Here is a 23,496-nt window from a genome sequence, read left to right as displayed (position 1 = left end):
TTCAAGAATTGAACCCTGATCAATTGTGTGAAAAATAAACCCACCAACTAACGGAACTAACTCTCGAGGGCTCATATGATCACCTGGTATTCCCGAAGCACTACATTATAACTTCTTCTCCAATTGAGCTGTTAAAAATTGTGCCTCCAAAAATAGAGTACTGCTACGAGTACCGACCGGCCGGGAGGGAAATTGTACCGATCGGCCGTGTCGGGGCTTCTCTGGCCACACATATATACACAAAAAAGAGTGCTTTGATCAAGCACCCTACACAACTCAAATGTCGTTGATTCACGCGTGGGGCCCCTCGGTTTTTTATTTTAGAATTATTGAATGGCTCGGATCGGCCTTTCGGTGGCCAGAGACGGCCCGACGCGGCCGGTCGGTACGATTTTCCTCCCGGTCGTCGGTACCTATATCATTATTGCCAAAAATAACCGCCCATCACTTTTCTAAAAAATCCCAACAATTTGCATCTTCACAAGTGCTTTTCATAAATGGCGATTTGGCCATTGTGGGGCCTACCCATATCAAATTTCTTCTGAAATCCCCACCATCCATATCACCCCTCCCAACTTCTATATATTCTCCTCATCACTCTCTTGTATTGTAGTGTACCAAATTCAAGTCTTCTGCCTTCTGTTCTCTTGTCCATCACCCCCAGTACACCAACTTCTTCTTCGATCTCCCCTTGTCAAAATCTTCAAACTCCCATAATCTCCATTAATGGATTGCTTAGAGATCATGCACAAGGAGGTTAGTCATCAAGAAATATACATAGTTACATACCCATCTCTCTCTCTCTCTCTCTCTCTCTCTCTCTCTCTCATGCTATGTCTTTCAGTTTTAGTGCACATGAATATATATTGCACTGAAACAGAAAGACATGCATTTTGCACAGTACACACCATAATCTTGTTGAGTGGACATGAAAAACCAGTTGAAAAATATTTGTAACTAATTTTGCTCAGGTTAGTGTATTTTTTTTTCAGTTGAGAAATAATTTGTGAAAAACGTTTGTTGGATTTTTTAGGGAAGTTGTAAAGGAGAAGAAGGAGAGTGTACTTTCGATGGAACAGTTGATATGAGAGGCCGACCAGCAATCCGAGGAAGAAGTGGACAGTGGGCCGCCGGAATTATCATCCTCTGTAAGCCACCCCACCCCATATCATCCCTTTCTTCATGTGTGTGTGGAGAAAAATAAAACTAAATTTTGATCTCTCACTCTACTTATCTTGAATAAACTAAAAATGGATATAATGACTTGTATATCTATCCGTATATTCCACATAAATAGTTTTGTATCAACCTTTTTTTTTTTTCCTTGGACGATAGGATGTCTGTATCAAATTACTACCATAGACGAACTTATATTCATATGATTCAAACCATAATCCTCACGCTCCAAAACGTTACGTAACCATCGGGCCAAACGCCAAGGTCGTATATCTGTGTATCTGTTTTTTTTTTATTTTATTTAATTCACTACAGTATTAAAGCAACTTTGGTTACTATGGACTTGACCTTAACGCAGTGAGGAATATATAAGTGGATGCACATGTAGTGATATATACGTATGCATATGTGCTTAACTCCATATCATAAGCAGATCTTTATTTCTTCTCAGAATTTTTTTTTCAAAAGAAAGGAAAAAGAAAAACAGAGGAGGAGAGAGAAATTTGGAAGTGTAACGTTTTTTTTTTGTTTTTTTTTTGTCATAAAACATTTGTCTGTGTCATAAAACCATTACGTGTTGAAGCCTTCCTTTGCATGCGAAGGGGAACCTAAAAGGACTTTGCTAAACGACAGTGGGGTAGAGAGAGAGAGAGAGAGAGAGAGAGAGAGAGAGAGAGAGAGAGAGAGAGTGGAGGACAGCAGGAAGAGCTCGTTTGAGACTAGTTTATAGTTTAGCTATTATGGAGTACTTCAATACTGGTAATAGATTTTGAATATGAAGTACTTTATTAAGCTTTCAAAAGTAAATAAAAATCTTGCATATGAACAAGCTATTATATATTATTTGGTTCATTCGGCTTATTACACTTAAAAATTCAAAATTACTCATAATTGGCTCGTGAAAAATTGTTTGAAATTGTCTTTTGAGATAAATAAGACAAATCCAAGCATACTTTAATTTGAAGTTCGCTAAATTTGTAACTGAACTTAAACAATAGAGTACATGGTTAGCCTTCTTAGTCACATGATACATGTGTATGAACACGAGTGAAAGCGAAAGTGAGTGAGAAAATATGTTTTTCAAACAAATTTTTTTTTCCCCTGATCATGAGGGAAGAAATTTTATTTTATTTAACTCAATAAAAGAGCGAGACTGTAGGAGAATGATTTAAGAACAAAAGTGGAGGGTAATATTGTATCATAGAACATCATGGGACTTGGGTCTTGTTAAGCAGCTGGTTTATTATTCTTAGCGGAGAGAAGGGAGAGATAGATAGAGAAATTGGAGTATAATTAGAGAGAAAATTTATAAGAGACCATGCACATATAGACGAGCTGGGTTTAGAGGCTCAAATCGAACACAGTGTTCGTTTTGTATTTTGGGCTTTGGCTGTTCCAAACTCTCACCACACGACGTAAAGGTCAATTATCCAGTACTCCTCTCGGAGCACAGTCACGTAGTGCTTCAGAACACTCTAGCGCCACATATTGCGCATCGCGACCTGACACATAATCTGGATAAAGTTGGCATGAGGTGGGTTCGTGCCACGTGTTATCTTCCTCAACCTAAGATTTCGGTGAGACTGTTTTCAGTACGAGTCTGGCAAATATTTTAGTTGATCCAAAACTCTTCTAATTTTGCACTAGGAATTCAATTGGAGTCGTTCTGTGTTTTTGTTTTTGCTGTTTTTAGCTTCGCCATCAATTTATGGGATCGCCAAAAAAGGAGTTAGGTTTTTTTGTATTTTTCCTCCCACCAACTTCTGTTTTGTACCTAAAAACTCAATGCTTAGATTCAAGTCTTCTATTTTGTACCTAAAAACTCAATAAAACTCAATGCTTAGGTTCAAGTCTTTAAGATTTGCATAGCAATGGCGGAACCAAGAATATAATCTGCCCTGGGCTAAAATGCGTTGTTGGGTGGAATGGGTTAGGCTAAATTTTACATATATGTTTTTTCCTTTTTTTCACAGCTTACCTGTGCTATATAGCCCACCCTTCTATACTCATAGTTCCGTCCTTGTCACATAGTAAAACTAATCATACCCTTCAATGCTCGTAAGATGCAATGAAATCTTAGCTTCCGTAGCAACGTAGGCATGGTGAGATTTTCTGCACATGGCTATGCGGTACAAGAGCGATACTCTCTGACGGACATGTGAAATAGCCTATCTAAATATGCATATATATTCTTTGATTTTTCAAACTGAATGCATTTTTTTTAAGTCTTCGTTTTCCGCTTTGCATAGTGAGTAGTATTTTTTTTTTGAAACGGAGGGAGTATAATTCATTACATATATGAAATGTTTTTTGACATGCTCCATATATAACAAGCATGTAAGTTCGTATACATACATACTTGGTCTTGAATTATTGAGGAATCAAGCTAGTCTGTGTTCTTAGTTCTTACTTGAGTTTTTTTTTTTGATTTATGACTCAATATTCCAGTGAATCAAGGTTTGGCTACCCTAGCATTCTTTGGTGTTGGAGTGAACTTGGTACTCTTCTTGACAAGGGTGCTTCAGCAAGAGAATGCTGAAGCTGCCAATAATGTTAGCAATTGGACCGGCACCGTCTACATCTTCTCGCTCGTCGGGGCATTCCTTAGCGATTCCTATTGGGGAAGATACAAAACTTGTGCCATCTTTCAAGTCATCTTTGTCATCGTAAGTACTCACGATCCCACTGTAATCATAACGCAATAAAAATTTGAAAAAAAAAAAACACCAAAGACAAAAAGATTCTCGAAAAGATTCTCGAAAAGAAAAACTAGTGCCAAACTGAGCACTTCATTTGTTCTCTTGATGTTATGGTATTCTACTTGTATCAAAACCGGTAAACGAATTAAGAAGAATCACAAAGGACACTAGATTCTTGAAGAAGGATAAAAGGTTAAAAGTTAATGCCGAACTGTTGCCAAGCCAGGGACTTTATTCGTCTCGTTCTTAATTGTGGCAGTATGGACTTGATTGCAGGGTTTGATAGCGCTATCACTCGCATCGAGCCTTTTCTTGCTCAATCCGCGAGGTTGTGGGGATCGAATGACTAAATGTGGTTCCCATTCCAGCTGGGAGATTGGGTTATTCTATCTTTCCATCTACATGGTTGCTCTCGGGAATGGAGGTTACCAACCGAATATCGCTACATTTGGGGCTGATCAATTTGACGAAGAGGATCCGAAGGAGGGGCACTCAAAAGTGTCATTTTTCAGCCATTTTTACTTGGCTTTGAACATTGGTGAACTGTTCTCAAATACCATATTAGGATATTTTGAGGATGAAGGCATGTGGGCTCTAGGCTTTTGGGCTTCGACCGCATCGGCTTTTGCAGGGCTAATCTTGTTTCTTTGGGGCACCCCAAGGTATCGGCATTTTAAGCCCACTGGGAACCCTCTGGCAAGGTTTTGCCAAGTGATAGGGGCTGCAGCAAAGAAATGGAGGGTTGAGATTGCACCAGGTGAAGAGAACTTATATGAAGCAAATGAAAAGGAGAGTTCTGTGGGTGGTGCCAGAAAGATACTTCACACTGATGGATTCAAGTAAGTTCAAAAACCCCCAGTTCATTTACATATGAAACCTAATTTGTTCGATTTGGACAAGGGGGAGATCAGACTAACTAATATCGGGTATTGTTACACACATTTGGCCTAGGCCTGGGTCATTTTGTCCCGGGATGGTCGCAGGACAACTTGTGTATAAATTTGTAGCTAAATGACCAAAATGTTAAACTTCTTTCAATGTTACTATTTCGCATAGTCCTATTCGCGAATCAAACATGATTTAGTGTTTTGCGGTTTGGATTTTGTCAAGATCACGACAACATCCCATAATATACTAAGAAATTGCGTATTTCTGTTTGGTGCAGATTCTTGGATAGAGCAGCATACATTACATCAAGGGATTTAAACAACCGAAAGCAGGGTTGCCACAACCCGTGGCGCCTCTGCTCCATTTCGCAAGTTGAAGAAGTGAAGTGCATACTGAGATTGCTTCCCATTTGGCTATGCACCATACTGTACTCAGTGGTGTTCAACCAAATGGCTTCCCTCTTTGTTGAGCAAGGTGCGGCGATGAACTGCACGGTTTCAAACTTCCAAATCCCACCGGCTAGCATGTCTAGCTTCGACATCCTAAGTGTAGCTCTCTTCATTTTCATCTACCGCCGCGTACTTGATCCCCTCGTGAGCCGATTCAACAAAAAGGAAGCGAAAGGGCTGACCGAGCTCCAAAGGATGGGAATCGGTCTCGTCATCGCTATAATGGCCATGGTCTCAGCTGGGATCGTGGAGTGTTATAGGCTAAAGTACGCGCGGAAAGACTGCATTCACTGTGATGGATCGAGCTCGCTGAGCATTTTCTGGCAAGTCCCTCAGTACGCTTTCATCGGGGCATCAGAAGTTTTCATGTACGTCGGGCAACTAGAGTTCTTCAACGCGCAAGCACCGGATGGGCTGAAGAGCTTTGGGAGCGCACTTTGCATGACGTCGATTTCCCTCGGGAACTATGGAAGTACCTTGCTTGTGACCATGGTTGTGAAGATTTCAACCGAAGATCACATGCCCGGGTGGATCCCTGGAAACCTGAACAGGGGTCATCTCGACCGGTTCTACTTCCTCCTAGCGGCTCTCACGAGTGTAGATCTGATCTTATACATCGTGTGCGCCAAGTGGTACAAGAACATCAAACTTGAGGGCAAAATCGTGGGGATTTCCGACGAAGACAAGTTTTCTGTTGTATAGAATGAAGAAATGCAGCTTCTGTTGAAGGATTATGTGCCAGAATATATGAATAAGAGGAAACAAGAATTGATTACAGACAGCTTGGGGAAGATTACATTTGAAAGAAGGAAAGAGAAACCAATTTCATTGCACTCTCTTACCTGCCATTTTAGTCTGTTAGAAGGATGTTAGCAGAGGTTGGTTGCATTTGATGTAGGGTTCTTTTGGATCTTCCCTCCTCATTTGGACTTGTTGGCGCTGGAATTAACAATGTTTTGCCAGGAAGGGGTTCCAAATGGTTTGACTAAATTGGGTCTCTGATTTGTTCTTGAGTTTTTTAACAAGATATTTGCACCCTTAATGGAGTACTTTCCTGTTTGTGTTTGTATTTGAAGTTAAAAACGCAGCACGTACATTCAAAGAAGTGGTGCTCCCTCATTGGCAAAGCCTACATATGTGCGCATCCACAGACACGGACACACACATGTTTCTATATCGCACATCTATTTCTTATAAAGGGGTTTTGGTACGGGAGTAGAGAGTCGCATACCAATATACAAGCGACGAGAATTTCAACTCAGATGACACCATTGTTGCTAGCTTACAGTTACAGAGTCAAATTTTAGCAACTTCCAAGTACAACAGAGAATTTCATAAGCCTTAAGCATGAGACACCTCTACAAATGAAGCAAAACCTGAAAAGTGGCTGAACGCTCAATGGGATAGGTGCAGAATTTTGAGAAGTTTCCTCCTCTTGTCAGACAGCATTTGATTGAATTTCCGTTTGACCGAAAAAGAAAAGAAAAAAAGCATTTGATTTTCCTTGAATTCAGGCTGTAGACTAACTGATATGGGTTTTTCAAACTTGGATCGAAAACTTAGGGCAACAAATGAACGCAAAAACAAACCTCAAAACAACTTGACTTGTTCATCTTTTGAATGATCTCAAACAAACTCAATCGAACTGATCACAAGTCAAGCTCGAGTAACTTGGTATTCTGTACAACCCTGGCTTAAGTCCAAACCGAGCTCAGAACATTAGTTTAGCATGTTGAAACCTGGCTTATTTAAAGAGCAAGTCAATCTCGGATAAGATTTCAATTAGCCAGAGTCAACGTCAAGTAGGAAGGTTTGTTTTCAAGCCTACAAACTGATGCTTGTATTGTCGCCAATATAACAAGATTGAAGAATTTCGTGTAGAATACAAGCAAATAATGCAAGACATTCTAATGGCCAATGCAAACAGGGAGAGATAAACAACAGTACATCCCCGAGCAAACTGTCACTAAATCATCCAACAAATCAATGCATCTGTAGTTTTCTAAAACATTGGCAAAAATGCTAGAGTAACCAAAGTAGCAGTAATCAGATATGTAACGCCAAACCTCATTAAAGTTCAAAAAACTACGCAAGTAGCTGCAAGAAGCCGAAAATTGGGACAATACCAAGACAAAAGCGATGGCATTGACAGGAAGAGATTAAGTACTTCAGGCGTCAAACATACGCAAACAGTTGGTTGCAAATTTTACGGCACACCCGAGCTACTATAACCGATAATTTTAACATACCCTTTTACTTAATTTATCAAAATACGACTACATCCTATAATTTTGCTATAAATTGAATGGGACTGTATAACACATTCTCTAAACACAGGTAGGCCAATCAGCTTGGAACCTTACGGACTTGAATATGATGAGTAGATTCCCGGCGCCAGATAGGTTGGGCCCCACTCTGGACGAGAGTGACATACTCATCCTCCTTCAGCAGACTTTTACTCTAAACAACGAAAAATTCATCATTTTACCATTGATTGATAACAGTAACGACCTAAAAGGCAGGAGAGAATTAGTGGAGAGAATCACTAACCCGTAGAAGTTTTAGAGCTCGAGAAAAGGTCTCCTCCGCATCGTCTGAAAACTGCATGTATATGGGCATCACACCACGATAAAGAGCCAGCCTCTGCTTAATCCTTTCTCTGCAATGCATAGCCACACAGCACCACAACTTAAAACAAGAGTGGATGCATAGGCAGCATAGCCACACAGCACCAATGTAGAGCATTATGTCCTAAACTATAAAAGTAACAAGAGATGAAAATTAAACACGTAACCATATGAGATACTGGAAGGTGAAAAAAACTGGAAAAACTAAAACTAACATTTAAGCAACAAAAGGTTGAAGAATATTCCTAGTTGAAACCGGCGGTAAGTAAATAACAAGAGATTGCAAGTGGACCAAATATGTGGTCAACAATTCTACTCCGAGAGTCATGTTTCTATATAATGATAACGCCATTGCTGCACCTCAATTGCAAGCCCAACATTAAGACCTTCTGTTGGGCATAATTTCAAGATACTAGAAGTCGGGCAAGGGAAAGACAAAAGCAACCTACCAAACAACAAGAACTCCCAGAGCATCACACATCCCTACATAGAATTGGAGTGGTAACTCATATTATTAGCGTCTACTTTTGCAAAAACTTAATCGTAAGGTTCAACAGCAGAGGCATGAGAACTGGGGCCGTCTACTCAAGCCTCTACCCCTTCTGCTTTTTGATACAAAAAAAAAAGCCTCCGAATGAGGTTAAACGCTATTATCTGACATACCCAGTCATAAAGAACATGCACCATACAATTGGTGTAATTATCACCAAACGTGAGTTCTAATATTAGATATCAAACAAATTAAACAAGTTTTTGTCGGACATTTCGCAGACACAGCATGCATAAGATGTCAGATGAGCCAATCAAGTAAAACCAATGGTCTATGCATATCTGATAATCATTGCCCTGGTGGGTCAGCATGTCAACTGTTCTGACCCAAGTCACATAACGCGGGGGAGGGGGCGGGAGCGCGAGCTTGGGTATGAAAGCGTCTTTGAAAAACCTCCCAAACAACTAGAATTTGTGAGCACGAGGATTGAGAACGTGAGTGCAAGCCATTTTGAAGGATTATGTGACTAAGGTTCTGACACAACCAGGCAAGTCACAATGTTTACATCACTTACCAAATAAAATGACATAATCCAAGTTACTACTAGATATCAAAATCAACTAATTTTGAAAGAGCATCTCATTCACATTCAGGTTTCTTGTTGAACTCACACATTCGTGAAGGCAAAGATTGTCGAGGAAGGCCGATAATGGCTGAGGAGTATAGCCATGGAACCCGTTCTCGTGAAGACTATGATGGGAGTTGCAAGGGTGTTTGCCATTGTGGTGGCATGAAAAGCAAAAATTCCACTCATATGACTCTGTAATGAAAAGGGGAACAAATCCATTAATATTACGGCAGAAAACTAGCGTAAAAACAACAAACAGCAGTGAAGAAAAAATGATGAAAGCACTCATTGAGCCCACAAAAATTAACTGCTTACGTGACAAATTCAGAAATCCTATGTGTACACACCTTATATGCCATAGATTGACCTGGAGGATTAGTACCAATTGGCAGACTTGTCTCAGTCCGCAACGCCACCGTATGCATTACTTTGACCGCTTTCAGTGGGTACCTTGAATAATGTCATGACATAACACGTAAATGAAATGATTAAATCCCAAGTAACAAAACTCGTAGTGGAGTCAATCACAAGGGAATTTCTTATTTAAAAAAGAAAAAAAACCTTTTTGACACAACATAAATTTTAAATTTAATCAGACTGAATAAAAACATAATCTCCTGTACCAATGCAATAGATGAAAGATTAAAGGATATATGAATGAGTTTTAAAAAGAAGAAAATATTGCAACCCAACACCTGTCCAATATATTCCAAGCAAGTACAGCCAGCAGGAAATGGACATCTCCCCAGACGAAAAGACAAAAATGGCCTTTCAATCAAATCTGATGAAACCATTTTATACTTGCACAGTTCCCACAGAATCCCCTATTTTCCCTTTTCGTCCATGAGGTATACATATAACATTGTGTAAAACTGTCCTCTTCCTTCTATTTCTTCTGTTACTCTGTATCCAACATATTCACCCGCTCAATTCATCAACAATTGTATCATAATGACAAGATACCATGTAATCTGTCAAAAGAGTAATTAGAACATGATTATTTACTTCTTCTCTATTTGTATTGCTCACTTTTTACAAGTTTATGGCTTCTTTAAGTCATTCTTCTTTTTTAAAATTTAATTTCACAAAGAAGGATAACAAAACAAGAAATTAATTAATTGATGCCGATGCCCATGGAATACAAGGGGGGACATCCAGATTCATCTTTTTGGTCCAACAAAATTTTCTTATAGCGCTTTGATGGATCTGGTTGGGGTGTGTGTGTGTGTGTGTGTGTGTGTGAGAGAGAGAGAGAGAGAGAGAGAGAGAGATGGCGATGATGATGATAGCGGCTTAAGAAGAAAGATATGAGCGAAGATGTATTAATTTTTGAGTTGCAGAAACAGGGAGTCATAAAATGAGAGAAAGACCTGAGGGTATCTTTGTCATCTATGTGCGTCAAAATTTAGTCGGCCAGCCTATTTCGGACCATGTATCATTTTCTATTGAGAAATATGAAAACACAGAGTTTTATTGGATGACCAATAGCTTTAGCAAAGAAAAGTATTAACTGCTACGATATGTAAATCGCAATTAAAATGCATGCAAGAAGTATGAAGCATGACCCAAGGTAACTTACTTTCCGTGGGCAGTTTCTCCTGAAAGCATAACTGCATCAGCACCTTCTCGTACTGCAATTGCAATGTCAGAAACTTCTGCCCTTGTTGGTGTTGGATGATCAATCATGCTTTCCAGCATATTTGTTGCTACAATAACTGGTTTCTGCATGCTGTGACACCTTCTAATGATGTCTTCCTGTTTGCAAGAGAACATGGCAGTTATGTTAATGTCACCAGATTCTTGGGCAGGAGAAGGCAAAAAGATGATGAACTTGGATGACAACTGACAGCATTTTACCTAATATGCTATGGCCTATGCACTTCTTGATATAGGCCCAACATAGACTACCTACCATGTCCGCAAGAGTACAAAAGCTTAAAAATGAGTTAAAACTTAACAGTACTGAACCCTCTTCCCATGCAGAATACGCCCACTCAACTGGCTCACGGTGGCCTTGCAGACTGGGCATGACTTGTGTGGCGCTAGACAAGTCTCGTTAGCTAGCCCGCCAAGTTCCCTCAAAGTGTGTTTGTAATGCAAGCAAACAAGCTCAAGTGTAGGCCATTAACTGAAGCAACAATCACAGTAAGCAACAAGCTTAAAATGAGCAACACAAGTTTGCACAACACTTGAACAGAATGATCAACGTTTATATTAATGACTTTGAGCAAAGAGTACAAGTTGGGCATTGAACTCTCCTCAACATCCTTGTAAGCAACCAACTCATCTGCATTTCTCACACCGCAGTCTAATCAAAATGGGAAAATCGCTGACGTCCTCTGGTTCCGCCGATTGGAGTTCTTCGAGATTCGCTCGGAGTTTGAGAAGATACGACACCTTCATCGTCGTTAGGGTATAATGGCCTCTCCGATAAGATGAAGGTCTCAAATCTTCTCAAACTCCAAGCAAATCTCGAAGAACTCCGATTAGTGGAGCCGGAGGACGTCATGATCTTCCTATTTTGATTAGGTTGCGGTGTGAGAAATGTGGCCATGTAAACAAATATATCTGCATATGCGCAGATGAGTTGGTTGCCCACAAGGGGGACCTTGAGGTGAGTTCAACTTTCAACTTGTACTCTTTGTTCAAGTCATTACTATGAATGTTGCTTATTCCGTCCAAGTGTTGTGCAAACTTGTGTTGCTCATTTTAAGCTTGTTGCTTACTTTGATCATTGTTCCATTTAACGTTGTGGCCTACATACATACTTGAGCTTGTTTGCTTGCATTGCAAACACAACTCGGCGGCCTAGCCAGGGCCGGCCCAAGGGATTTGGAGACCCAAGGCTAAATTGTGGGATGGGGCCTTACATTTTTTTAGAATTAAACAACAATGATAAAAATGTTTCTTTATCTAACTACTTTAGTCATTATAAGCCATGTTAATTGCTTTGTCACCTACGGCCAAAGTGTTTCACTGGAATTCTATTGACTTGGGGTTTGAAACTTGGCAATTACAATTGCTCTATTTTTGGGGAAAAAACACTTCAAAGAAAGAGTTGCGCAGGAGATTTGAACTCGGACACTTCATGCGGATTGAATTCAACTTACCGCTGAGCTAACAAAGACATTTTTCTTATAGTATGAACAAATAATATATATATATACACACACACACACACTAAGGGGGCCCTATTTTTGGCACAAAATTTGGAGGCCCTAGGCGGCCTCTTGGGCCTTGCTCTAGGGCCAGCCCTGGGCCTAGCTAACGAGACTTGTAAGCGCCACACACGCCATGCTCAGTCTAATGGGAGGAAACAATAAAAGCAATGATAGTAAGATGCAAGGAAAAGAAGAAGAAAAATTGGATTAAGTCCCAGAGAAAGCCAGAACGGAAACCAAAAAATGAATGAGCAATTCAACAGGCCAACCCATTCTAGTCTTTCCAAAAGCCTATCTTCCTCGAAATTGATTAAGAAAATACCCCATGTTTGATGCTTAAGACAATTTAGGTGCTTTGTGCAAATCCTGTGAGTGAATGGGCAAGTGTATGTTTTTGTGAGTGTGCACACCGGGCGTGTGTGTGAGAGAGAGAGATGACAACAAACTTGTTACCATCACAATTACCTGCAATAAAGGGACCTCCTCAATTGGAAGTTCAGCTCCTAAATCTCCACGAGCAACCATTGCCTGTCAACATTACAATAACAAACTTAATGCTGAGCGTTATGCCTATTTATATTCTCATAATACACCTAAGAAAGTATGAAACCAATGAAGCTACAAAATATAATGTTCGCCCTCTACTATGAACAAGAACTGAAAATGCGTGCTAGCAATAGATAAGACTCATAAGAGGCACAAGAAACACCACCATGGATGTAAGACTATTTCAACGTAAACTAAGAACATTCAAAGAATATAGTATTGCACAACATAAAAAATTCTCATGTACTTACTTTTCCATTTAAAGAAACCAAAAATCAACGACAACGACAACTGTCTGAAAAGTTCATACCACCAGAAAACGAAAAAAATAGAACAAAAGCACCTAAGGGAAAGCTTAAGAACTGTTGATATGCAATGAGTCATGGATACCAGAACTAACCCCATCAGAAGCTGAAATTATGGAATGAAGATTTGGTATAGAGTCTGCACTTTCTATTTTTACAATCACATGAATATCTGCATTGCTCCCTGCACAAAAAATGTTAAAGTTCAGAGTAAAGAAAACTAAATAGAACAAACCAAAAAGAATCTCTTAGACTGCGTCAGAATACATGTGTGAAGACGGGCCAAAAACTTTACTTCTGAGATAATCTTTCAACTCATGAACCACTTGGGCATCCTTCACAAAAGAAACAGCATAGAAATCAACTTCGTTATCCACCCCAAACTTTATATCTTCCCAGTCCTTGTCTGAACAGAATCAACAGATAATGGCATCAGCAGGAGGCAAATTGTTACATACTAAAATCTTGGAAAGATGAAAGAAGAAAACTGAAGCGCAAGGCTTCATATGAACAGTGGAACAACATAAATATCAAATAAACCTGTTATTGAAGGCAGAGTAGCACTTTTGCCACGCACATTTAAATGTCGCCTGGATTTTAGTTCACCGCCATCAATAACTTCACATTTAACCGTATCATTTGTTTTTGATTTCACAGAAAATGACATCATCCCACCTAGCACAGATGAAGACTCGTTAACTTCAACTTCCAAGGAAGCAAGTTGAGCATGTCACTTTGGAGCTTCTGGTTCCCAGAAAAACTTCCTTAATATCAAGTTATCAACGTGATTCAAGATGCTTGAGAACCAATAGAAGAAAAAATAAACACCATGATGATAAAAAGTAGCCAAGGGGAAAGAAACCATGAAAACAAGATAATTCATCAGTTGCTTAAATTGACCACACTCGGTAGGGAATAGAATTTCCCATGCGAAAAAATTTATGCTATTGTACAAAGAGAGACATGAAAAACACAATTCAGTCCTCCAAATATCAATGAAGCTACTCAATTCAACTTTACTGAACCACAGCTTGTTCTAATTGCTTGTGGCACTGGCCAGCTAAGTTCGTAAATTGTCCTCTAAAATTATATTATCTACTTATCTAAGATGTAAAAAAAAATAGTAGTCTGGTGAATACAACTCGTAACATTTACCAAAAACCTAAGAAATTTGAATCCACGTATTGAAGTCAACTGTTAATGGAACTTCTAGAATATCCAAGGCTTAGACATCGTTTCAAAATATGATCAATTGAAATAGCTTGTACATGTGGGTATGAAATGACAAACAACAGGATGGAAGCATATATCCGAGACCATACTTCAAGAAAGGATAAGAATCAAAGCATGAGTTCGTCCATGCATCACTCAACTGCTATTGAGGGTTGTACATGCTTACCATCAACCAGTAGTATGTCCCCAACAGCTACATCATTTACAAAGTCATCATAGTTTACACTAACAGTGTTATCTGTGCTGACACCCCTTTTAATAGTGAAATTGAACTCTTGCCCCTCCTTGAGCAGGATTGGTTGAGGTACATCTCCGCTTCTGACCTCAGGACCCTGCAGCAAGAAGATAAGAAACTTAGAGGTTGCGATTTCGGTATTCGCCCATTGGGAGAGCATAGCATGATAATTTGACTGAGATTATTCCAGAAAGAGCAAATCTGAATAATCCCCATTTGAAAGCATGAGGTGTATGAGCCTTTTGTTTTTAGCTTTGTAGGTTGTTGTGGAGTTACCTAAGGGAAGCATTCCCGGACACTAATATAATACAATTATCCTTTATGAAAAAAAAAATTCCTTATAGATTACTAAAAGTCAGGCTAACATTCGAACATTTGGGCCTATTAGGAGAACATAGCACGGACATTTGACTGAGATAATTCAAGAAAGAGCAAATCTAAACTATCCCCTTTTGAATGTTTGAGCGTATGAGCCTTTTGTTTTTAGCTTCAAAGGGTATAATGGTGTAACATTATCTAAAGGGCAGCATTTCCGTTTGACACCAGTATAAAACAATGGTAGTACTAAAAAATTATTTTCTTATTGGTGGCTAAAATTCAAACATTTGGATGAAACAGGCAAGAACATCAAATCCCAAAAAGTTGTCCATTTACAACCTGATGCGACTGGATTCATCTGATACCAAACGCCACCAGACTGCCATAAAAAAACAGAGAAGAGGACTCCTTTGCCAATGGTACAAGTTATCCATTGATAAGCTAAACTAGCAGGCGTTTCGAGGATTTCTACCTCAGATGGGAAAGAGGAAAAGCTGGAGATGCTTCTTGTAACTTCAGATGGGTTCTTCAGGAAGACATTCGCAAAAAATGAAACCAAAAAAAAGAAACAGATACACCAACAATAATGGAAAATAGGCCACTTTCGTTAAAGAAAACCGAAAAGGATAATGCCTCTCATCAGTGTTACCCCTCACAAATGAGACAATGCCAAATGGGTTTACTTATCATATGTTTATACAGCCCTAGAATGTTGCCTACAACAACGAAAGCCACCTAATCTATTTTGCAATACCATACTTTGAGGCTAAAGTGGAGGAGTTCATTACAACTGTTGCAGGTTGTGGTGCAAATGTTATTGTTAGTGACACTGACTTAGGAGGACAAGCATTGCTTTGTTGCAATATCCACAAGTACATTACCTAAAATCTGCTCTTAGCATTCGTTGAGTTCTTTGAATTACGAGCGGTATGGGTCTGGTTTCCTGATTGGGTTGCTTTGTTTAGGTTTCCTGATCGGGTTGTAAATCCACTCAATCTAACTAATATTTTTCTAGTATGCAAATTGTCTTAATTAGATATTCTTTTTCATTTCATTATCCATGTTTGTTATTGGAAGACTAAATGTATTTCCTTTATGAAGCTTTTTTCCCTATGAAACCACCGTTGGAGAGGTTCCAAGCTTTATCTTTTTCTTCTTTGTTTGGTATTCTTTCTAACTTCAGCTGTACTACGATAAGTAGAGGTCGAGCTGTTCAATTACACCAATATCATACACGAAGCCCCTAAGCTCACATAGCCCTAACGCTTGATTATCTTAACTTTATATTATACCAAGAGAATCCTGCCAGCCACAAAGTAATCTATTTACAATCATAATCAACCTTAAGACCTTCAAAACCTCGCTCCAAATTTGACCCTAAAACTTAACATGTGATGTTTTATCACTATTAAATCTAAAATGTGCTGTTCAAAAAAAATAAAAATAAAATCTAAACCGTGTAGTCCGAGCACACCAGATCCGATTGCAGGAAAGATCCACAAGGGCTTTCTGTTGCCTTACGTCACCTTGTCTTGCTGATTTTGCCGCTCCCTTGATGTATTTGTGCGATGACATTGCACTAATTTGAGGGTGAACTTCATGACATATTTTTTGTTGTACTAGAGAGGTGATGCTGATTACTGGTCCTATAACAGATATACACTGTTTGTATTTGTATAAAATTCATTTGATTTCTAAGTCATTTCATCAGCATGGGGAGAGGAATTGAGATCTATTTAAACAACTGGTATAACATAATTGCATTTACAAGCTTGTATAGTATTCATTTTTAGTGCTTTCTTTCTGGTCCATCTGCTATTAACTTATGGGTTAATTTTTCAGGCTTATGTTTTTGAAAGTGCGCTCTAAATCAATTATCAAACACCTTTGTCGTACAACTGATGCTGTTGCTATGGTAGGAATATGAACGAATTATGTACAATTGAGTTAGGAATATATTCTACCTTCTAGGAATATATTCTACAATTGTGCATATCGATGCTCTGGACTATCAATGAAGGAACCATGGTAATGTGCACATAAATTGATTTGGGTCTCTAGGCCTGCCCTCTCTGATGCCATTTGGCTTTGATTTTGGGGCATGGTTTTATAACAAAACGTCCTTGTAGCTCCTCGGTTCTTGGAGGTTTAGGGGGGGCACTGTTTTATTGGTATTCTGAGAGCAGCCACTTTGTGCATATATTGCCAAAGGTAAGGTCTGTCTCCAATCATCCCCCGCCCATACCCCCAATGATTGGGGACTAGATGGGTTATGTTATGTTGTTGTATTACGAATTTTCTATTATATCGGTGTACGCATCGTTCTATTTCACATGCCCGTAGGCATATACATATTTCATAGTAGGTCACGTAAAATTTCTTTGCGTTCAAAACAAATAATAGTACATAACATAACTTTCAAAACCCCCCATCGAATTCCTGATTTCTACTGAGACATTAGGTTTTTCACAAGTACCTAAGGTTTTCCAAGTTTCATTTCAGAACTCTAACAACATTTTGTAAAAGATAAATGTGCCAAAAGAAATAGATATTTCCCTATCGGTCTTACTAACCTCCGCCCGGATAATACACAAATAATTCCAAACAAGTACGGATATCAATACATATCTCGCAAAGATTAATACACTTTCACAAATATCAATACACTTTTCACGGATATCAATGCACCTTTTACCTATTAATCTCAACCCTAAGGGCGGAGGATAGCATTTTCCTTTCACTATAACCAACATACCTTGGTGTCCAACATGATGGCCACTACCTTGTCTTCAAATTGAGCATTGTACTCCTTAACCAGATCAATGGTCTTCTGGTGTGATGCATGGTCCCCATGGGACATATTTAAACGTGCCACATTCATTCCAGCTTCTGCTAGCTTCCATATCATCTCCCTTGAGCTTGTGGAGGGGCCTATTGTACAGACAATCTTTGTTTTCCTTACAGAATTCAAGGTTGTCCTTACCTGCCCCGCAGTGTCACCCGGCTGAGGCTCAAAGGGAGAATTTGGCTTGTCCTGATAAGATAAAACACTGGGGGTTAAATGTTATTGAAAAAGGAGAAAAATTCTCGGATGCGAAAGGAACATAAATGGATAGATACTTTTTTAACTTCTCAATGAAACGGTCTATGCACAAGTCACAACAGTGAAGGAGCTCTATGTTCGATAATCCTATGTATTCGAAGTAATTTGCGACTTGAGAACAGAAAGGCAAAGTCCGACCATGAAAAGGGGGTTCCTTAAAGCCCTTGTCTGTCTTAAACAAAATATGGAGAATTTACCAAGTCTTCTCCCCTGTAAAGGCTAAGGCTTGAAAGTCCTTCCCAGTTTCATCTAGTAATCCTTCCCAACTCTATAAAATTCTTAACAAATCTTAACACGCCAACTTCGCCAAGGAATCATTTACTTGCCAAAGAGAACGAAAATCAGATGCAGTTTACATTTTGAAAGCCACAAGAATCTGATAAACATGCTATCAAGTGACCATTCCAACAGACCAACATGCAATACTTCCGATAATTTTTTAAGTATAAGCCATTGTTGTTGCAAGAAAAATAGCTGGACATACCTAGTCAATCCAATACTGAAAAATTGTGTGTTAACGTTTTCAAGAGTCCGTATCGACATGGAAGAGGAACCGTATATCTCCAAGAAACCAGTGGCACTAAATTCTTTAGAGCTTAATCGATCTGCTTCATTTTTCTGGAAATACAAGAGTTTGAAAAAAAATGTACCAATGCGCATGAGATGTGCACGTTTGCAATATTGACCTAAAATGTGGGCCCACTTGATTGCCTGATTAGACATGCCAATGCATTACAACGCCGTGAGGGAAGCATTTCCAGCGCTTGAATGGAACAATTAGTGGAGTAATTCGACATTCTCTGGATAACCAATCCCACACCAAATGAACATAAAACACCTCGGAGATTTAGTATTAGCAATGTCAGGAAAACGCAGAACCCTAGTGAATAATTATAGCCATATAGGGGATACGAATGCAGAAACAAAGAATAAAAAAGGTTTGTGTAGCAGGCCGGAATAACGGCCCCTTCAGTCTATGCCGAGCCTTAGATCGAACCCACCATTAGGGACCCGTGTGGGTCTGAACCATTATGGGTCCGGCAGGGTTAGGCTCGGCAAACCTAATGATCGGACATAATCCTACCAGAAGCGGAAGGATTAACCAGTGGAGCTTGCTGCCCTTTGACGGTTGGTCACAGTGTTCGGATGATAACGGACGGCAAGATCTTATTACCAGTTCATCCACGTGGGTACAAACGCCACAGCTGTGATGACAACGGTGACGTCACCCAAGCGGTTATTTGCTTGGATAAGGATAAAGGCTCGTGGGAGTGACAGTTCATTCCCTAGGCGGTTACCAAACCCTAACCTGACGTCGGAATGACGTCAGCCAGCTAACGTGTGATGAGCACATGGATAGCCTTGGAGGACAAGCTAAGGAGGGCTCTATAAATATCCCTTTATGCCAACCCTAGAGAGGTACATGATGCTAGACCCTCAAACCCTATCTCTAAGCTTTCTTCTCTAAAAGCAATGTACTTATCCTTGCACCGGAGGGCCATACCGGAGCTCCTCCGGTGTGGTCTTTAGTCGTGCTTCCTTGTGCAAGCTAGGAGGAAGCTAAGATCCAATTTCATCCCAACCACGATCCGAAGGAGACAAATGAGATTGATCGGAGCCCCATAGTTTGTGTGATTCGCCCAATTACCGCGACATTCCGCCCCTTGCTTTACCGAAGAATAACACAAGAGTTGCATGGAGATGGCTAATGCTACACAATACAAGTATATCTATCTATATTATAAAGGGAGAGTAACTTTTGGCGTGGATTCATTCTTGAAACTGGCTCACACTTTTGAATGCCTAAAATATCCTCACTACAATAGATTCCCTTGAGTTTGTAGTTTAAATCTAAGAGGTAAAATTGTACGCTCACACGACAGTTGCATACATGCATTAGAAACAACTACGGCACTACCCTATTGTGCACTATATGACTTGCTAAATTATACACAAAATTTGACTTACACATGCATCGTGCGTGCCCTGACCTCCGGTGTGAATAATCCAAAAGGCTAAGCATAAGTACTACCACGTAGAAAGCAATCCCCTCACTTTGTCCCTTAGAATCATTATGTTATACTCCCTCTCTCCCATATCATTTGCTATCTTCAGGAGATCGTGTCATTTTGACATAAAAAAATGAATTACCACCCGATTTTTTTTTTTTTTTGCATCGTCAAAAGATCTAACGATTACTTTTGAATGGTGCAAAAAAGGTCCAAAAGTTATTCTTGAAAGAACCTTCTTTTTTTGTCAAAATGACAGGGCTTTTCATAGCAAGCAGACAAAATGTGACGGAGGGAGTCTATGATCATTATTTTATCAATTAATCAAAAAGGCATGTACTTCAATACAAAGCTTCTATCGCCATTTTTATTTGTATTTACACATATGTACTTAGGTAGGCTCCATTATACTTAACTTCTTTGTCTATTTCATTGTGTTTGTTCGTCTTTTCTGAATTTTTTTGATTCGCGTCATATTTTTTAATTAATTAAAAATCTGATGAGAAGATTCTAAAAAGTTCAAAATTATGACCAAAAGACTACTAAAGACAAAAAAAAATACTCCTACCAAACAGCTGTCTTTGTCTAAAGTGTTGTCTAATATATGAACTTCTTTTAACATCAGCCAATCTTTTTATAATTCTGTATTAAAATGAAAACCCCAAAAATCACGACCAAAAACGGAACAAAAAGTAAAAAGAACACGGAAAAAAATTTAGACAAAAAGTTTAGGAGAATGCCCCGTAGTAACAGAGGGGTCTGTTCTGGGAAACACACTACAGCACAAAGACCTGAAACTATACAAGGAAAATCAACGGAGGGAAGAGAGAGAGAGATAGAGGCTCACAGAAGCAACAAGAGGACCGTTGGGGGACGAGAGGTCAGCAGCTCCTTGGCTCTGCTCGGCGATCTTCATCGATCGAACAGACAGGATTCCGTTGCGCATGCATCTGTTCCGGCTTCTCGACGCGGCGAATAACTCGGTGGGGAACTTAGCCGACGATGAGAATCGATCGGGGAGCCTGGTGGCGTCGGATTTCAAGGCGGGCATTCCCGTCGGTAGATTGATTGTCGCCATTGGAGAAAACAATCGGGATACAGGAAAAAAGATTTTTTGATATATATATATATATATATATATATATATATATATATATATATATATAGAGAGAGAGAGAGAGAGAGAGAGAGAGAGAGAGAACGGGGGTGGAGAGGGGGACGTGGCTGGAGCAGAAGTGAGTGTGCAGAACTGTAGAAGGGACCAGAAAAGGGAGCCCTGAGAGAGACAGAGACAGTATAGAGAGGAGAGGGGTTTTGTGGTTGATTACAAGGAGGAACGCGGGGGAGGCGGGGGAAGAGAGAGAGAGAGAGAGAGACTCGCGACGGCGTATGTGCCGTCTATTGTTCTAGAGAGAGAGAGAGAGAGAGAGATGAGAGAGAAGCGAGTTTCGTTCAAAGAACAAGAGAGTACAGTCCGCCCATTAAACAGTTGGGCTGGACCACTTCTCAGTTCTCTCGATAGAGTTCCACCCTTTCTTTTTTCTTTTTTCCTTTTCCTTTTTTCTTTTTCTTTTTTCGTAAAACTCAAGGACGATGATGTTTACGCTAGTGATTAACTTGTACATCATAATTTTTTATTTTGTCTTTATTTAAATTTTTTTGCATTTGTTAATTTTACTGTAAACTTTAATGTGTTATGAGTTCGTCTCGACGAGAGTAATCGAAAAAAGTAAAAAATTATAGAGTAACTTTTACACATGTATTTTGAAAAATATCCACAGAAAAGCTTATCAGTTTTTTGACTTTTTCTTGAATATTTCTTAAAATATTTGTGTAAAAATCATAATTTTTTACTTTTCCGATTCCTTTCATTGCAGCAAACTCATATCACATAAAAATTTTGTGTAAAACTAACAAATATGAAAAAAAAATTGAATAATAACAAAATCAAAAATTGTAATGCATAAGTTAATTACTAGCATGAAGTGTGAATGGACTGGATATCCATTTGCGGGATTCTAATATCCAACCAAATTAAAGTTCTGTATGAACTGCCAAAAAAAGTTAGACACTTTCTATGATGCACTAGGCCGTTCTAAACAATTGTGTCATGTAGGAGCCTCACCTGGGAGCCTAATTTGTGAACGCCAGTGTACAACTCTAGTTGTGACAACAATCTTTATCACAGCATTAAACTTTAGTATATTTTCTCTCTCTCTCTCTCTCTCTCTCTCTCTCTCTCTCTCCAAATCAATAGGAGCTTCGACCCACGTGCTGCATGATCACAATTATTTTGAGTTTGACTATGGGTACACCATTTTGAGTTATGGAGCTTAAATACCGCATTGTCTCGAATTCATTTCGGAGTCTCACGCAAATAATTGGAGCTGTTTATATTTTGTTTGGATCATAATTTTAAAATATATATATTCAACTCAAAAAATACTCATTACCCTTACTTACAATTATTACTCTCATTTTTCTCTCAACTCATTACCCCTAACTCTAACAACTACTCTCATTTCTCTCTCTATCTTTCTTCACTCATTACCTCTATCTCTAATTATTACCCTAATTTCTCTCTCCACTCATTGACTCATTACTCCAAAAACCAAACCTAAAATTTGTTAAAAATCTATTAATTTTTTGAAAAATTGAGTGAAGAACTAATAAGTCCTCACTGATTTTCGACTAAGTTGATTTTTACAGGGTTCCTTAATAAAACATTTTAGGCCCTGATAAGAACTGTTAAATAAATAACATAGCCAATTCATATGTCAACGTATCGGTTTAGAACTCCTACTCACTCAAACACTCGAGCCTATAGGTTTTTTTTTTTATTTTTAGGTACACTGGAAAAGAAACAACAACTAAAATCTCTCAAAAGTCACGCCTCACATATCTGTCTCTAAGAGCGGAATGATATCAACCAGCATTACACCATTTCGTCTTCCTGGTTCACTCTCATGTTAGCCAATCTGTCTGCTGCCTGGTTGCTCTTCCGAAACATGTGTTTTAGAGTGCATCCCGTGAAGGCTAGAAGGGCTTTGTATTCTCGGATCAACACTTTGTGGGGAGAATGTTCGAGGAACTCCTCATTGATCATAACACGGCAGTCTTTGAGTCAGACTCTACTTTCATGCCTTCCATGCCGTGATCCTTCACCATTTCCAGCCCTCGAAAAAGTCCACAAAGTTTCTGCTTCAAGACTCGTACAAGCTGCTAATCGACCAAAGAAGCCCAACACCCAGTGGCCTCTCTCTTTCCTAAACACTCCTCCAAAACCAGCTTGACCTGGGTTGCCCTTGCTGCTCCCGTCCGTGTTTAATTTAATTTAGTAGTGCCTGGAAAAGACCAAGCTAATAATCTTTCTTATAAGTTCTCGACAAAAAAAAAAAAAAAAAATCTACAAGAACTTCTACAATTGCATTCGATGCGATTTCATATTTTGAAATCGTTGCATGATAGTCTCTATGTCAATAGCATCAAAGTCTATATAATTATTCTCCCAAAAAAATCAAACAAACCATATCAAGCTTGAGTATATACAAATTTCAAAGGGCAAAGCTTATAAAATTATTCATCGGTGATCGGTCGAATCGAAGACCCAAAGATAACAGAGGTGGTGA

General features: G+C 39.2%; 2 protein-coding genes and 1 non-coding gene across 4 annotated transcripts; 2 read left to right on the top strand and 1 right to left on the bottom strand.

Annotated features, from left to right (window-relative positions):
- The first annotated feature begins 605 nt into the window (after positions 1–605).
- Positions 606–6,277, top strand: LOC131333682 (protein NRT1/ PTR FAMILY 7.3). 2 transcript variants are annotated; one of them, XM_058368342.1, is made up of 5 exons: positions 606–756; positions 1,034–1,148; positions 3,625–3,842; positions 4,152–4,714; positions 5,041–6,277. In XM_058368342.1, exons 1-5 carry the CDS (start codon positions 727–729, stop codon positions 5,912–5,914), a joined length of 1,800 nt encoding a protein of 599 aa, XP_058224325.1. In that variant the 5' UTR covers positions 606–726; the 3' UTR covers positions 5,915–6,277. The 2 variants fall into 2 exon arrangements, with proteins under 2 accessions (XP_058224325.1, XP_058224327.1); XM_058368344.1 differs by lacking the exons at positions 606–756; positions 1,034–1,148 and adding an exon at positions 3,053–3,105.
- A 1,049-nt stretch (positions 6,278–7,326) lies between these two features.
- Positions 7,327–21,375, bottom strand: LOC131333683 (pyruvate kinase isozyme G, chloroplastic). The gene is made up of 12 exons (XM_058368345.1): positions 20,715–21,375; positions 17,511–17,789; positions 14,369–14,534; positions 13,510–13,644; positions 13,265–13,375; positions 13,065–13,153; positions 12,584–12,646; positions 10,537–10,712; positions 9,305–9,407; positions 9,001–9,149; positions 7,763–7,871; positions 7,327–7,672 (listed from the first exon to the last, which is right to left on the bottom strand). The coding sequence occupies exons 1-12, from the start codon at positions 20,943–20,945 to the stop codon at positions 7,559–7,561; spliced, it is 1,725 nt and encodes a 574-aa protein (XP_058224328.1). The 5' UTR covers positions 20,946–21,375; the 3' UTR covers positions 7,327–7,558.
- LOC131334913 (small nucleolar RNA snoR100) lies at positions 16,768–16,875 on the top strand. The gene has a single exon (XR_009202317.1). It is a non-coding gene; the product is annotated as a small nucleolar RNA snoR100 (small nucleolar RNA).
- Positions 21,376–23,496: the final 2,121 nt, after the last annotated feature.

This window comes from Rhododendron vialii, chromosome 7a (genome assembly GCF_030253575.1).
Source record: "Rhododendron vialii isolate Sample 1 chromosome 7a, ASM3025357v1".
NCBI lineage: Eukaryota > Viridiplantae > Streptophyta > Magnoliopsida > Ericales > Ericaceae > Rhododendron > Rhododendron vialii.
The sequence above is the reverse complement of the archived record's forward strand: the minus strand, read 5'-3'. Positions and strand labels throughout refer to the sequence as shown.